The 13598-nt window shown below is 35.6% G+C and overlaps 1 protein-coding gene across 1 annotated transcript; it reads left to right on the top strand.

Annotated features, from left to right (window-relative positions):
• The first annotated feature begins 20 nt into the window (after positions 1–20).
• On the top strand, positions 21–12356 carry LOC107550445 (prohibitin-2-like). Its single transcript, XM_016231723.1, has 8 exons — positions 21–305; positions 1107–1186; positions 1358–1542; positions 2947–3076; positions 9156–9259; positions 9852–9929; positions 11473–11549; positions 11913–12356. The coding sequence occupies exons 1-8, from the start codon at positions 265–267 to the stop codon at positions 11929–11931; spliced, it is 714 nt and encodes a 237-aa protein (XP_016087209.1). The 5' UTR covers positions 21–264; the 3' UTR covers positions 11932–12356.
• Positions 12357–13598: the final 1242 nt, after the last annotated feature.

The raw sequence follows: 13598 nt of genomic DNA, 5'->3' as shown, positions 1-13598 counted from the left end.
CACCCCCCCCCCCCCCCCCCCCCCCTCTCATTAGGATGGACTATTTTAAGTTAGCAAAATTAAATAATAAAATAAAGTTCACACCAAAACAATAATTCTGTCACTATTTAGTAAGTCACGTGTTCTAAACCCATACAAATTTCTTGTGTGGAACGCAAAAGGGGAATATTCATGGTGTATTGGAAGTTTAATAACTAATTGTGTTTTGCTGTGTGTGTAGTGGAGGGTGGCCAGAGAGCCGTTATCTTCAGCAGAATTGGAGGGATGCAGATGGACACTGTGCTTGCAGAAGGATTGCACTTCAGGTACAATAAACACAATGGTTGTCATTAGAGCCATGATCTTTCATTATAATAGCAAAAAAAAAGTACACTCAAAAACTTTTTTTTTTTTTTAAATTCTGAAATGTTGTTATAATATAGAAGAACTTTTTTTCTATTTGATTTTTTTTTTCTTTTTTCGATATATTCCAGTCATGACAAAGCTGAATATTCAACAGCCATTACTCTTCAGTGTCACATGATCCTTTCAGAAATTATTCTAATTGGCTGATTTGGTTCTCAAAAAAACTTATTGTAAATCTTTAAAAAAAAAAAATCTTATTGATTCCAGACTTTTAAAACAGCAGTATAAAGTTCACTTAACGTTATCTTCACCTCAGCTCACAGAACTTTTTGGTTGATTATTTAATACTTGCTAGTCCTCACTCACACAGAGTTATTGTATAACTTTTGAAGAATTTAACTACTTTTATTGTACTTTAAAGGAATAGTTTACCCAAAAATGGAAATTTACTCATCCTCAGGCCATCCAAAATGTAGATGAGTTTGTTTCTTCATTGGGCTCCATCTCATTTTTGATGGTGCCATCAAAGTGAGAGTCCAAATAGCTGATCAAAATAATCCACAATCCACAACTGTTCCTTTAAATGTGCTTTTTTGGAGCTTGGCAGAATAAGTTAATTAGGCATTCTGCCTAAACTTCTCACTTTATGCTTCACACAAGAAAGAAAATATGTGGTCAGAACAACATGAGAGGGAGCAAATGATGTGAAAAGTTACATTTTGCAGTAAACTGTTCCCTTAATAAGTCTGTCTTACATTTAGAATGCCGTGGTTCCAGTACCCCATCATCTATGATATTCGAGCTAGGCCCAGGAAGATTTCATCCCTCACTGGAAGCAAAGGTGACCTTGAACCAGATTCTCATAAATGCAATAAATGTTAAACTTTGGCTTGATAGAGGTTCCAAATGATGTTGCTAGGCAACATACTCTGTCTCTCACTGTTGCCATACTCAATAACCAACATGTTAAGAGTGTGCCACTTAAAAGAGTTCATGTGACTGTCCATCACAGATCTTCAGATGGTAAACATAGGTCTTCGTGTGCTATCTCGGCCCATTGCCTCCAAACTGCCGATCATGTACCAGCAGCTGGGGAAAGACTATGATGAACGTGTGCTTCCTTCTGTCGTCAATGAGGTGCTGAAGAGCGTGGTGGCCAAGTTCAATGCCTCCCAACTGATCACACAGAGAGCTCAGGTACAGTATGAAGACTGAAGGCCGTGATTCACCAAGTCAGCAGTCAGGTTTCAGCAATGTTTGGTTGTCGTTCAGTGACTGTTGGGCATGTTGAATCAGTGGTGGAGCCCATCTGTGGGAGAGTTCACTCTAATTGGCTGTTCATCTTAGCAAACCAGTGCAAGAGAATGCCTTTATTATAGAATGGTCTTTATTAGTGCAGGACTGATTTTTGTACATGGTAACTGCTATATTTCTGCATTTTCATTCAGGCCCTCTACCATTTATGTTCAGACCAATAATATATAAAACAAATAATCACTTTCCTAAGAAGTGTGAAGTTGATCATTTTACAAAACTTTGTCAATACATTTTTGTCAAAACTGTATTATTTGAACTATAAAATTGTTTAAATCATGTTTTTACAGTCATTTTACAGTTACCATAGACCTGTGGTTGTGTTGAAGAATATTATTTGTATCATTAGTTGATCTCCTCTTCGTCTCACAATCAGGTTCAGGAATGGTGCTATTTTGGGATATTTTTTGGAGCTTGGTAACCTCAGTCCCATTTCACTTACATGGAAAAGAGCAATGTGAACACATTCAAAATGTCTTTTTTTTGTTCTGAATGGAAGTCAGTCAGTCATACACAGGTTTTGAACGACATGCTCATAGAATAGATAACCTGATGTCATATTCCCTAAAGAATAGGATCAATATCATCAGGTATTTATCTTATTACAGATTCTGTTATAACCCCAAGATTCATTCCTAACCCATACATTCACCTTCTGTCCCTGACCTTTGACCTTAACACTGTCAGCAGCTTCTCAGGTCTGATCCTGGTGTGAGACAAAAATGATTAACTTTCAGCAAAGGCTAAGAAGCTCTGCCTTAACTTAGTTACAGAGCTGTTTACAAAAACTGACCGATATTTCACACACTCATCTAAAACAAGAGCTGGGACAAGATGGAACAAGAGCCGAGACACACTAGATGAAATATTTCATATTAAAATATCTGCTTGTTTGGTCAGGTCTAGAAATTAAGACTTGTGACCAAAATGTATTACAGTGTTTCTACAGTGGGGTCCAAAGGACCACATTGAAAGTATGGCATTCTATTGAAGCACTTATGTTGAACATTATCGAATCTACATAAGTTTGAGTTGGGTAACATGAGTTTTACACAAACTTGTAGACTTCATGTCAGCTCAAATGTTACTGTCACTAAAGCATAAGAAGGACATAGCAAATACTAGGACATTTATATACTGAAAAACTTTGTAAGTAAGAACAATTCTAAGCATAAGCACTTTCACTTATGGACCTTATTTTATCTGCATGTCTGTTGATGATTTGATCAGTTACTGAGAAAATGAGCCTTAGCTGTTATTTATGTGTTGTTTTGTTTTGGTGTTCAGGTGTCACTACTTATAAGGCGAGATCTAATCGAAAGAGCTAAAGACTTTAACATCATCCTGGACGACGTGGCCATCACAGAGCTCAGCTTCAGCAAAGAGTACACTGCTGCTGTGGAGGCCAAACAAGTCGGTTAGTAGTACCGAAATACATAATCTATGCACCCTATTATGCCCTCTTGATAATGATGATACATATTGTGTACCCTAAACTAGTCTAAACGAAGCATCCTAATCCAACAAAAATGACCTAATAATATGACGTGTTTACATTTGATAAATAAGACAAGCCTCCTCATAAAGTCAGTTTGACACACACAATAGCCTTACGTTGACCTGTCTAAATCCCACACTCTTTGTCTTGAATCTTACCCAACAAATATAAATACTCCATAAGATCATCTGGGGGGTATTCCAGGAAGCAAGGTTAACTTACTGTCACATATACCATGACGTCTCGGTTGATTAACCCAAACTTTACTTACTTGAGGTATGCTGATTCCAAAAACGTGTCCGGAAGTAAGTTCAGTCAACTCAGAGTATGTTCACGGTTAACACACAAGACATTCTCAACAGAGAGACGAATTGACTAGTCACTGTGGAAATGAACGCTAAGAAAAAGCACGCCATACTACTACTTTTTTTGTTCAATGGCCTTTTACATACTTAGTGCATATCACCACCTAATTGGTGGTTGTGCAGTCATTTTTCAATCTTTTCATTAAATCTTTAATCACTGAGAATAAGAATTATATTGTTTGTTTGATGCTCAGGGCTTAAAGTTCTCCAGCACCGTGCCGGATCTCTGGCGTGCAGCGTTTGGCTACGGAAAAAAATAGTCCTACATTTAAAAAAAAAATGAAATCTTGTTGATTGATATCACTTTCGAGTCCATGAGTTCGCCCACCAATGCTATGAGAGGAGCACAGCTTTCACTCTCAACCAAACTAACATTACTAGCCAATCAGAATGTTTTGCTCTTATAAACACGAGGCGCGCATAATAGTATCCAACTGCAGAGCCCTGATGAATGGAGAAGTGCGACAAAAAGCTGCGAGGCGCAATGGTCAAAGATGTCCATCTAGTGCATATTTACATAGAATAACTCCTTAAAAAGCAGCGGAGCTTTGTAAACAGCTCAGAGTAATCATGTCATCTCCATAAAATTAACCGGGATTTTTGAAAAGGTCCTGTTCACACATGATTTATTAATGGTAACTTACCGGTAATTTACCAGTACTGTACGTGTGAAAGGGGCTAAACTCTTCCTCTGCATATGCCGTGAATTTGAATGGCTTAACGTTCATCTGGAAAAACAGTGTGCATTATCTCACTAGATTTGTAACGTAAATCATTTATAAACCTTTGCCAACACAGGAGAATACATCAACCTATGTCTAAATATGCCATGCATTGTACATCGCGATTTCAAAATAAAAGTTTCTGCATGTGGCCAAATATTAAAATTAAATGGATTTAAACATCGTTTAATCACGCTGTAAAGTGAAACGTCACCAGGCCGTTGGCGCCCTCTGCAAGTATTTGTTTTAATACATAATGTACTTAAGTTGGTTATGTTCATATTATGTATAGGCATATTACATTATGTATTTTAACAGTTGTTCAATACAATCATGTAATTTCTTGGTTTTGGTATTTTATTTGAGCCAATTATTCTTGCCTCATCGTTAGTTTATATGTAAATAGTCATACTAAAGCCTGGTTTTCACTTAGGTCTGTTTGTTACTAAAAAATATCAGATTACTCTGTTGTCAAAATAATCCGTAGATTACTTGATTACCAAAATAATAATTAGTTACAGCCCTCGATTAGTTAAAATATTTCTAAATACAACTGCATTGTTTTACTTTTTGTCATTAAAAGACAAATGTTTTGTCATTGAAAATTTCTTTAAAATAGTATTAAAATATTGTCACGTTCTAGTGAACCAAGTATCTGTATTTTGTCTCATCTCATGAGCTAAGTGTATTGTAAACACCCCTAGTGTCGATAAGCGGTGATATAGCTCATAATTTTCCAAGTGTATGGTACAGCTTTCATTCTTCAGGTCAATCATATATTCATGAAAAAAAAATGTTTGAATAAAGAAAGCAATAAATTGGCCATAGTATCCTTTCAAACGTTAAAGTTGCCACAGTCATTGCATGCTTTGTGTGTGCTGCCCCGCCCCCAGGGAAAAGTTCAGGCTCGGGATTTTTTTTTTGCTTTAACCCCTGTATAATATAATAATGTATTTTTTTTAATAGAAATACGGTATAGAAAATGTCCTGTTGCAAAGAGAGAGAAAAAAAAAGTTTAAATGCAGATCCCTGTGTGAGATGAATGAATATATTAGAATAAATATATCTTGTTAATAGTGCTTTATAATTAATATATAACGATACAAATTAAATATTACCTTATCACTTATAATAGTGCTTTATAATATATTTGTATAGTATTTAACTTTATTGCTATATTGTAATAATATATAATTATAATATATATTGTGCGCAATCTACCATGTCCACTGGAGTCTCGTCAATATTCGCTGATAGCTCTGAAATAAACTAACTCCGAAACATAACCTCATTGATGATTCAGTGTTGTCATCATCCAGTTCAGCTCTCTTCCAATAGTGTCTGTGCAATCAGTCAAGCGTCCCCAACTAAGCAAGCCAAAGGTGACAGTGGCAAGGAACCAAAACTCCATCGGTGACAGAAATGGACTAAAACCGTGGGAGAAACCAGGCTCAGTCGGGGGGCCAGTTCTCCTCTGGCCAGACGAAACCAGCATGACGTGGTTTAATTCCAGGCTGCAACACAGGTGCAGAGGTCTTGTCTGGTTTTCGTGGTCTTTGCCGATGGTCGTCAAGGTGACGAGGTCTTCACAGGGGATCTGTCTCTCGGGCTCATCTAGTTGACGTGGTCTCCGCTGAAATTCAGGGCTGTAGAGGTCATCTCTAGGTGCTGATCCACCATCTGGACTGGATCTGGTGGCTATACAGTGACCTCGGAGTAAGAATGAAAGAGACTAATATTAGCGTAGATATTAGCCATTCTTCTTACGATGTAACGAGTACATCGGTTGTTATGGGAAGTGTTCCCGGTTCCAGTTGACCTAATTAATGCAGCCTAACAATCCTTTAACGGATTTGAATTATAGAAATGTGATAGTGTATTATGTGTATGCCAAGTTAAAGAGATGGGTCTTTAACCTAGATTTAAACTGACAGTGTCTGCCTCACGGACAATGCTAGGTAGATTGTTCCAGAATTTGGGCGCTAAATAGGAAAAGGATCTGCCGCCCGCAGTTGACTTTGATATTCTAGGTCATGGATGAGCAACTTTGATAGTGACGAGGGACAGCATTTTTTCTCCTTTATACCAAGGGGCCAGATTACTAATCCACAACCACACATGTTTTACACCGTATTACTCAATTTCCTTTTTATTGAAGAAAATTAAAGTGTAACTAATGTAATTTGTTTTTAAAGATTTTTATTAACTATAAAACTTGTGCAGTTATGCTAATTCAGAAGGAAAACTTTGTTGCCAGTGGACAGAAATATTACCCCAACAAGCCAATGTAAACTTATATGTAAAATCTCAATTGCATTGTCTGTAAATTTGCAACAAACAAATGTACAGAGATCCTTTTTTAATTAGTGGCCTACAGAACATTCTCAAAACAACCTAAGAGGACAGTTAAAAAGGGCTTATTAAAAAAAAATTGTTATTCCAAATGGTACCATAAAATAACCTGGTATCTGCAAATGTAAGACCTTTTTAAGATCTGCACTTCACATTTCAGCCTTTAAACCAGGTGTGGAATATCAAGATGCTGATTAGACAGCATGATTATTGCACAGGTGTGCCTTAGGCTGACCACAATAAAAGGCCACTCTAAAATGTACAGTTTTACTGTATTGGGGGGTCCGGGGGGGGTCCGAAATGCATTTGGCAAAAAGCTTTTGTTGACTGAATTTTACCTTTGAAATTTGAGGCAAGGGCAACTCTGGCTTCCCCGTTGTTTGTGAGCAGTAGTATGATGACGATTTAAATAAAATACAGATTTCCAAACAATCCAAACATATGGGTATCCCCTTGAACTTGGTAAAAATATAATGTTTACCATCTTGACTGGAAAATACTGTTTTTATGGTCAGTTTTTCATTTATTATTTGCTAATGCGCACTATACACTACGCACTCATACACTATGTACTTATGCACTATGTACTCAACCATGTATAGTATGAATTATTTATGGTTATTTTGTCATTCATAATTGGAGTCTCATAGCCCCTCCCCCTTCGGTATGTAATTAAAGCTGCGACAATTGAGTGCATGAAGTGTCCAACATTCCACACTTCATTTTTTCGGTTATTTAAGTGCATCATCCGGGTATTTAAAGTGCACTTTTTCTTTATCAGAATTTAGCATTAGGAAATTACTAGTCATCCAGTTTTTTTATATCAACTATGCATTCCGTTAGTTTTGCAAATTTGTAGGTTTCATCGGGCCACAAAGAAATATAGAGCTGTGTACCATCAGCATAACAGTGAAAGCTAGCACCATGTTTCTTGATGATATCTCCCAAGGGTAACATGCTGAGTTTATCTACTTACTTACCCTTACACATACCCAGGTATGTCACATAACCTGCTTTCCGGAATACCCCCCTGGTCTCTGCTATTAAGAAAATTTTAGATATAACACATAAAATGTGAATGTTGCACCAAAACGGGTGCATCATTTAACATTTTAACAGCAAACATCCTACACTATAATCCAGAGGTTATATTTTCATTAATCATATCATGTACCAAACATTAACGCAAGTATGTGCTGCAGATTACTTTCCTGTTTACTTTCCTGTGTAGGGCCTGGCTAAAATTGCCTATTAGAGGCCTAAATTTTTTTTTAGGTATAAAAACTGGTCACGGTTTGGTTGATGACAATAACAAACTCCATATACTATATTACCTTAAAACTCTTGTTTTATTGCTTTATCCATGGTAGTTTTTAAACAAACCATTATTGTTTTTGTTTTAATAACTGCTCTAAAAGCAGCATTCTAGATATCACTTTCCTATTTCCATGGCGATGTTCAAGCTTGTCACGTCACACTAGTTCACACTGTATGAGTGTCATTCTTTTCTTTGTATTTTCTTATTATTCAAAATATTGTTGACTAGATTGTGGACAACTTGATACGGTGGTTCTCAGATATGTTTATTCAAGTGTGTTTCTTGTCTACATAAACACAACAGTGACCGAGAACAGCATTTATTTGAAAATCTAAACCTTTTGTAACAGTGTAAAAGCTTACTGTCACTTTTGATCAGTTTTAAATGCGTATTTAAGAAAAAAAAACTGATCCCAAAGTTTTGAATAGTAGTGTATATTGCTGACAACGTTGTAAATACTACATTTTGTAAATAGTATCAAGGTCTGCTTTTCAATTATCAAGCTTGTCACGTCACACTAGTTCACACTGTATGAGTGTCATTCTTTTCTTTTGTATTTTCTTATTATTCAAAATATTGTTGACTAGATTGTGGACAACTTGATACGGTGGTTCTCAGATATGTTTATTCAAGTGTGTTTCTTGTCTACATAAACACAACAGTGACCGAGAACAGCATTTATTTGAAAATCTAAACCTTTTGTAACAGTGTAAAAGCTTACTGTCACTTTTGATCAGTTTTAAATGCGTATTTAAGAAAAAAAAACTGATCCCAAAGTTTTGAATAGTAGTGTATATTGCTGACAACGTTGTAAATACTACATTTTGTAAATAGTATCAAGGTCTGCTTTTCAATTTTTAAGCAATATACTTTTTTTATTTCTTTTTTTTTATTTCACTTTGTGAGAGTTGCAGCTGTAGAAAAAAACTGCAAAATGTATTATTTTGACACTGATTATAATCCATTAAAAAATTTAAATAATTATCAGCTTATCGTATGGACTGAAGTGTTTTAGAAGCATCCTTGAAAGCATTGAGTATTTTTTAGAATAATATTTGCTTATCCTAATGCTCTCCACTTGAGGGCACTCTGGTCATTCTATGACAGTATTCCCTGTTGACCAAATAACAGTATTCAACTTGCACAAAACTGTTTGTATGAAATGTCATGTTGAAAAAGGAAAATATCTGTGTGCGAGACCTTTTTCTTTTAAATAACCTGTCTCTCTTGTTGACATGTAGCCCAGCAGGAGGCCCAAAGGGCTCAGTTCTATGTAGAGAAGGCCAAACAGGACCAGAGACAGAAGATTATACAGGCTGAGGGTGAAGCGGAGGCTGCTAAAATGGTATGCTGTTGCTGCACTTCAACACACATATTGGCGATTATTATAACAATGTCTCTTGTTTTATTCAAGCTATAAGGGGTTTCCGTGGTTACTCTAAAATGTCCCAAATGCACTATTTTCATCTACAAGCACCACATTTCATATAATTATTATTCCCTGTTATTATGTTCTAGATCTGTGAGTGGTAAATGACTGTAATTATCACATATAATTAATGAATACTGCTTCTGTGCTAATTAAGCCACAGTCAGTTGTTGCAGTCATACATCTAGGCTATTTTGAACTGTTGCCCCCTCATTCTCAACAAGCTATCAGCAACCAAAACATATTTGAAAGCATTTGTTCTCTCTTTTTTTGTTTGTGCATTATGGACATTTATCAGTTGTTCTTTCGATTCGATTTGTCATGTTCAGCATTTAAACTTTGGGTGTCTTCAGAACTGACTTTGCAGTTGGATACTTTCCTGCTGATATGATGCAATTCTGTTTCTAAAATGGGCCGCAGGTCAATGGCTGTCTGCTGACGGTAAACAAAGGCTCAACCAAGGGTACAGAGTAATTTGCTTTTGTTTTTGTGTGTTTGTGCACTCCAGTTGGGTCAAGCTGTTATGAAGAACCCTGGTTACCTAAAACTCAGACGTATCAGAGCAGCCCAAAATATTGCCAAAACGGTAAGACACACTTCAAACAAAGAAATCATTGGTTGACTTATATTAACAGATGTTGATGCACTACCATTGAAATATTTGTGGCAAGTATGAAGTATTAAAAGTATCAAAGTATCAAAAAGAATATTTTTATTCAGCAAGGATGCATTAAATCAGTGGTCGCCAACCCGTCGATCACGATCGACTGGTAGATCTTTATCACTGTCCCAGTAGATCCCGAAAAAAAAAAGTTAAATAAGTACAAAAATGCATTACATTTATGGGTTAATGTATCACTGAAGGGAACTGTCTTAAGAAAAGTTTCGATGGCAATGGCATTTTCTTCTCCTCCGTATAAAGCGCAACTCTTACAGCGGTAAACAAGGAAACGCTATATTGCGGTCGGTTCATAAGCAGTGTTGCCAAGTCGGCGGTTTTCCCATGGAATTTGGCTACTTTAACACTGTTGCCGCGGGTTGTTATTCAACACTGTCAACCCGCGGGTTGAAGCGACCCCAATAACGAGATATTTAGTCCCTGGAATGTGAATTTTACTGGAAGATCCTCGCCGAAAAACGTGTATTTTACCCCCGAATACGATTTTTACAGGGGAACCCCCCTCGAAAAGCGATTGGACTAGTTTTATTGCGAAAACCTGGCAACCCTGTTCATAAGCGTCACCTGCTGTCAGAGAGTGTGTCTCATTCAGACCATTCTGTTTTTGTTTTAAATCCTGAAATTAATCTAAATCAAATTAAAAACAACTGCCCGTGCAGATCGTGATTAAAATGCAGTGGTTGCCTCTAATTTCAAATGGCTAGATATTTTTGTTTAAAGCCAGTTTGTTTGTTATAAAGCAAAAAGCCAATAAATAAATTTGCTTAAAAATCAGTATCAGTATCAGAATCCAAGTTGCTAGTAAAAAAAGAAAATCTGAATTCTGAATCAGCTATGATCGGCTTTTCCATCAGATATTTAAAATAGATTCAAATAGAAACCCGTTATTTTAAATTGTAATAATATTTCATAATAGTACTGTTTTTATTGTATTTTTACTCAATTAGATGTAGCCTTGGTGAGCAGAAGAGACTTCATGTAGGGCTTTCCTCTCAGTTCCATAGCCTTACATGAGCAAAACATGAAGACAAGGGCCGAATGACTTGCCTATTATTGCACAGTATATGCACTCAGTCCTGCCTAAACATTGTAAGTGGAAAAAAGCCATCATATAACATGGTTTCAAAAAATATTATACTGCATGATCAAATAAACGCATCTAGTTGCAAGATTTATTACCTTAAGTCTTCACTTTTGAAAGTCCAATAAAAAAATTAGTCAAAATAGAGATGAATTTAATCACATTAGATAGGTCAAATTAAGCCAACCTAGTCAGTTATTTTAACCGACTAACCGTCTCTACAGTAAATGCTATATTAGTATGTATTAAAATATAGAATATAGTGTAATGTATAGTATTTAGTATATTATGTTATATAAAATATAGTATATATTAGTATGGTATTTTAAAATGTTCTTGTCTCATAATCTGTGTATATCTTATCACCAGGTTTCAGCTTCTCAGAACAAGGTGTACCTGAGTGCAGACAGCCTCGTTTTGAACCTCCAAGACAGCTCTTTCAACAAGTAAGATCCTAACCAATGATCCTTACATACTTCTAAGCATTGCTTCTCCTTTCCACAATCAACCATGATCTTCAAAACTAACTGAAACATTCCCAGCTGTAAAAAAAAAAAAGGAAAATCTTCTCATGAAGTGTGTTGTTCTCTGATCTGAGAGCAGAGCAGTGCAAGGGCAACTTGACCTAACAGAGTCTAATACTATTCTCACATAGTCCCCCCTTAAACGTAAATACTGAATGGGCTAAACACATATGCGTGTTTTGCCCAAAACTCTGTTACTTAAAATATTATTTTCTGTTTATATTAATGCCCATATGTTAGCATGGTTCCCTCAGCGGTAATCTCTGCATTTGTCTTCTCTGTCAGGCTGTCACTGGGGAAATGAGGAGCATCATCCATGAAGAACATATGCATTCCATATGTAAGCAGTGTTTGCTGAGCCACTATATTTATGAGCCTCTCACACAGTAAAGTTCTGCTGGGGCTCAGATAAGACATGAGTCTGGCAGCCATACAGATTCACATGTACCTGTTTATACACATTGATTCAGTCATTCGGGACTATTTTCTGGCACATTCAGCTTAAGAATTGGAGTTTTGGTATCAGATAGCTTTAAATGCTAATGGTGATCACAAAATATACACTGCAAATAATAAATGGTCACTTGTTCATTTATTCCTAAATGTCCCTATAAAGACACACAAATAAGATCCTGATCAGGGCCAGTAGCTAAAAAGTTGCTGATTGTTTACAGAACATTAAGCTTTTTTTTTTTTTAGTGCTGTCAAATGATTAATCGTGATTAATCACATCCAAAATAAAAGTTTTTGTTTACATAGTATATGTATGTATGCTGTGTATATTTATTATGTATATAAAAATACACACACATGCATGTATATATTTCAGAAAAATATGCTGTTTATATATTAAATATATTTATTTAGAATATAAATTATATGAATATAAATATAAACATGTAAATGCGTGTAAATATATACTGTATGTGTGTGTATTTATATATATATATATATATATACATAAATATACACTGAACACACACATGTTATGCAAACAAAAACTTTTATTTTGTATGCGATTAATCGCTTGACAGCACTAGTTTTTTTTGTTTTTGCCCCAAGTTTTTTATTATTATTACTATAACCATTTAATTTTCTCAATTTCTCCATCTACATTTCCACTTTATAAAGTGTTTGTTGACATACTAAAGTGCTTGCAGAGATTTTGATTAAATTATGTGTTTTCAAGACTATTTGTTGGGTATATTTATTTCTTTGGAAATGTTGAATCAGAATCGTCATCCACATGCAGTATGTTAGCCCTGTGCTAAACTGACCATCTGTCCAAAATTATAACAAAAATATATTATATTGTAAAATAATAAAAAATAAATATAAATGACATTATTAACATAATTTAAGTGTAAAGTTTAATTTTTAAAAAAGTGAATTTTCAGGATTCATTAGTATTTGGTATGCAATCCAAAAATATTTCATTTTGTTAAAGATTTTTCAAAATCGTAAAAGTTTCAGTTTTAAATGACACAAAATCTCAGATTTTCCGTAGTCTCAGACATTTGTTCACCACTGTATAATTTATCTGCCTTTTTTTTCCTTCTTTTTCAAATTGTGGATTTTTGAGGTTGTAATACTGAGCAATGTTTAAAGAGAAACCTATAAATAGGATTCTGAGTAACGGACAGCAACATGCAGTGAACAGACATTGATTTCAGTAAAGAGGATGTTTAGTCAGTGGGTGGCGCCACATACAAAGCCACTTTCCTTGTTGAAATTGTCCTTTACATGGAATTCTGGAACCATGGAGATAAAGATGAGTCTTAATGTAGAGAAAGAGGTGTGGCAAGGGACTTGTCTGCTTGTGTGCATGTCTCTGTGGTACACAGCACAGACCCACGGATTTACTGAACGCTTGAGAGCATGTTTCAACGTGATCCTCAAAAATAGGGTCTCTTGTGACTATTAAAATCTCACTGGATTAGAGTGAGCGCTCTTCAGGAGGGGTTTGAAGGG

Source organism: Sinocyclocheilus grahami, unplaced genomic scaffold, assembly GCF_001515645.1.
Source record: "Sinocyclocheilus grahami isolate Dianchi unplaced genomic scaffold, SAMN03320097.WGS_v1.1 scaffold398.1, whole genome shotgun sequence".
Taxonomy (NCBI): Eukaryota; Metazoa; Chordata; class Actinopteri; order Cypriniformes; family Cyprinidae; genus Sinocyclocheilus; species Sinocyclocheilus grahami.
Note: the sequence above shows the minus strand (reverse complement) of the source record. Positions and strands in the feature narration are given on the sequence as shown.

Bases quoted from the DNA above. Each gene is read 5' to 3' on its own strand.
- LOC107550445 (XM_016231723.1), top strand. From the start codon at position 265: ATGCAGATGGACACTGTGCTTGCAGAAGGATTGCACTTCAG. The intron at 306-1,106 runs GTACAATAAACA...TCTTACATTTAG, and splicing joins GCAGAAGGATTGCACTTCAG to AATGCCGTGGTTCCAGTACC. The intron at 1,187-1,357 runs GTGACCTTGAAC...TGTCCATCACAG, and splicing joins ATCCCTCACTGGAAGCAAAG to ATCTTCAGATGGTAAACATA.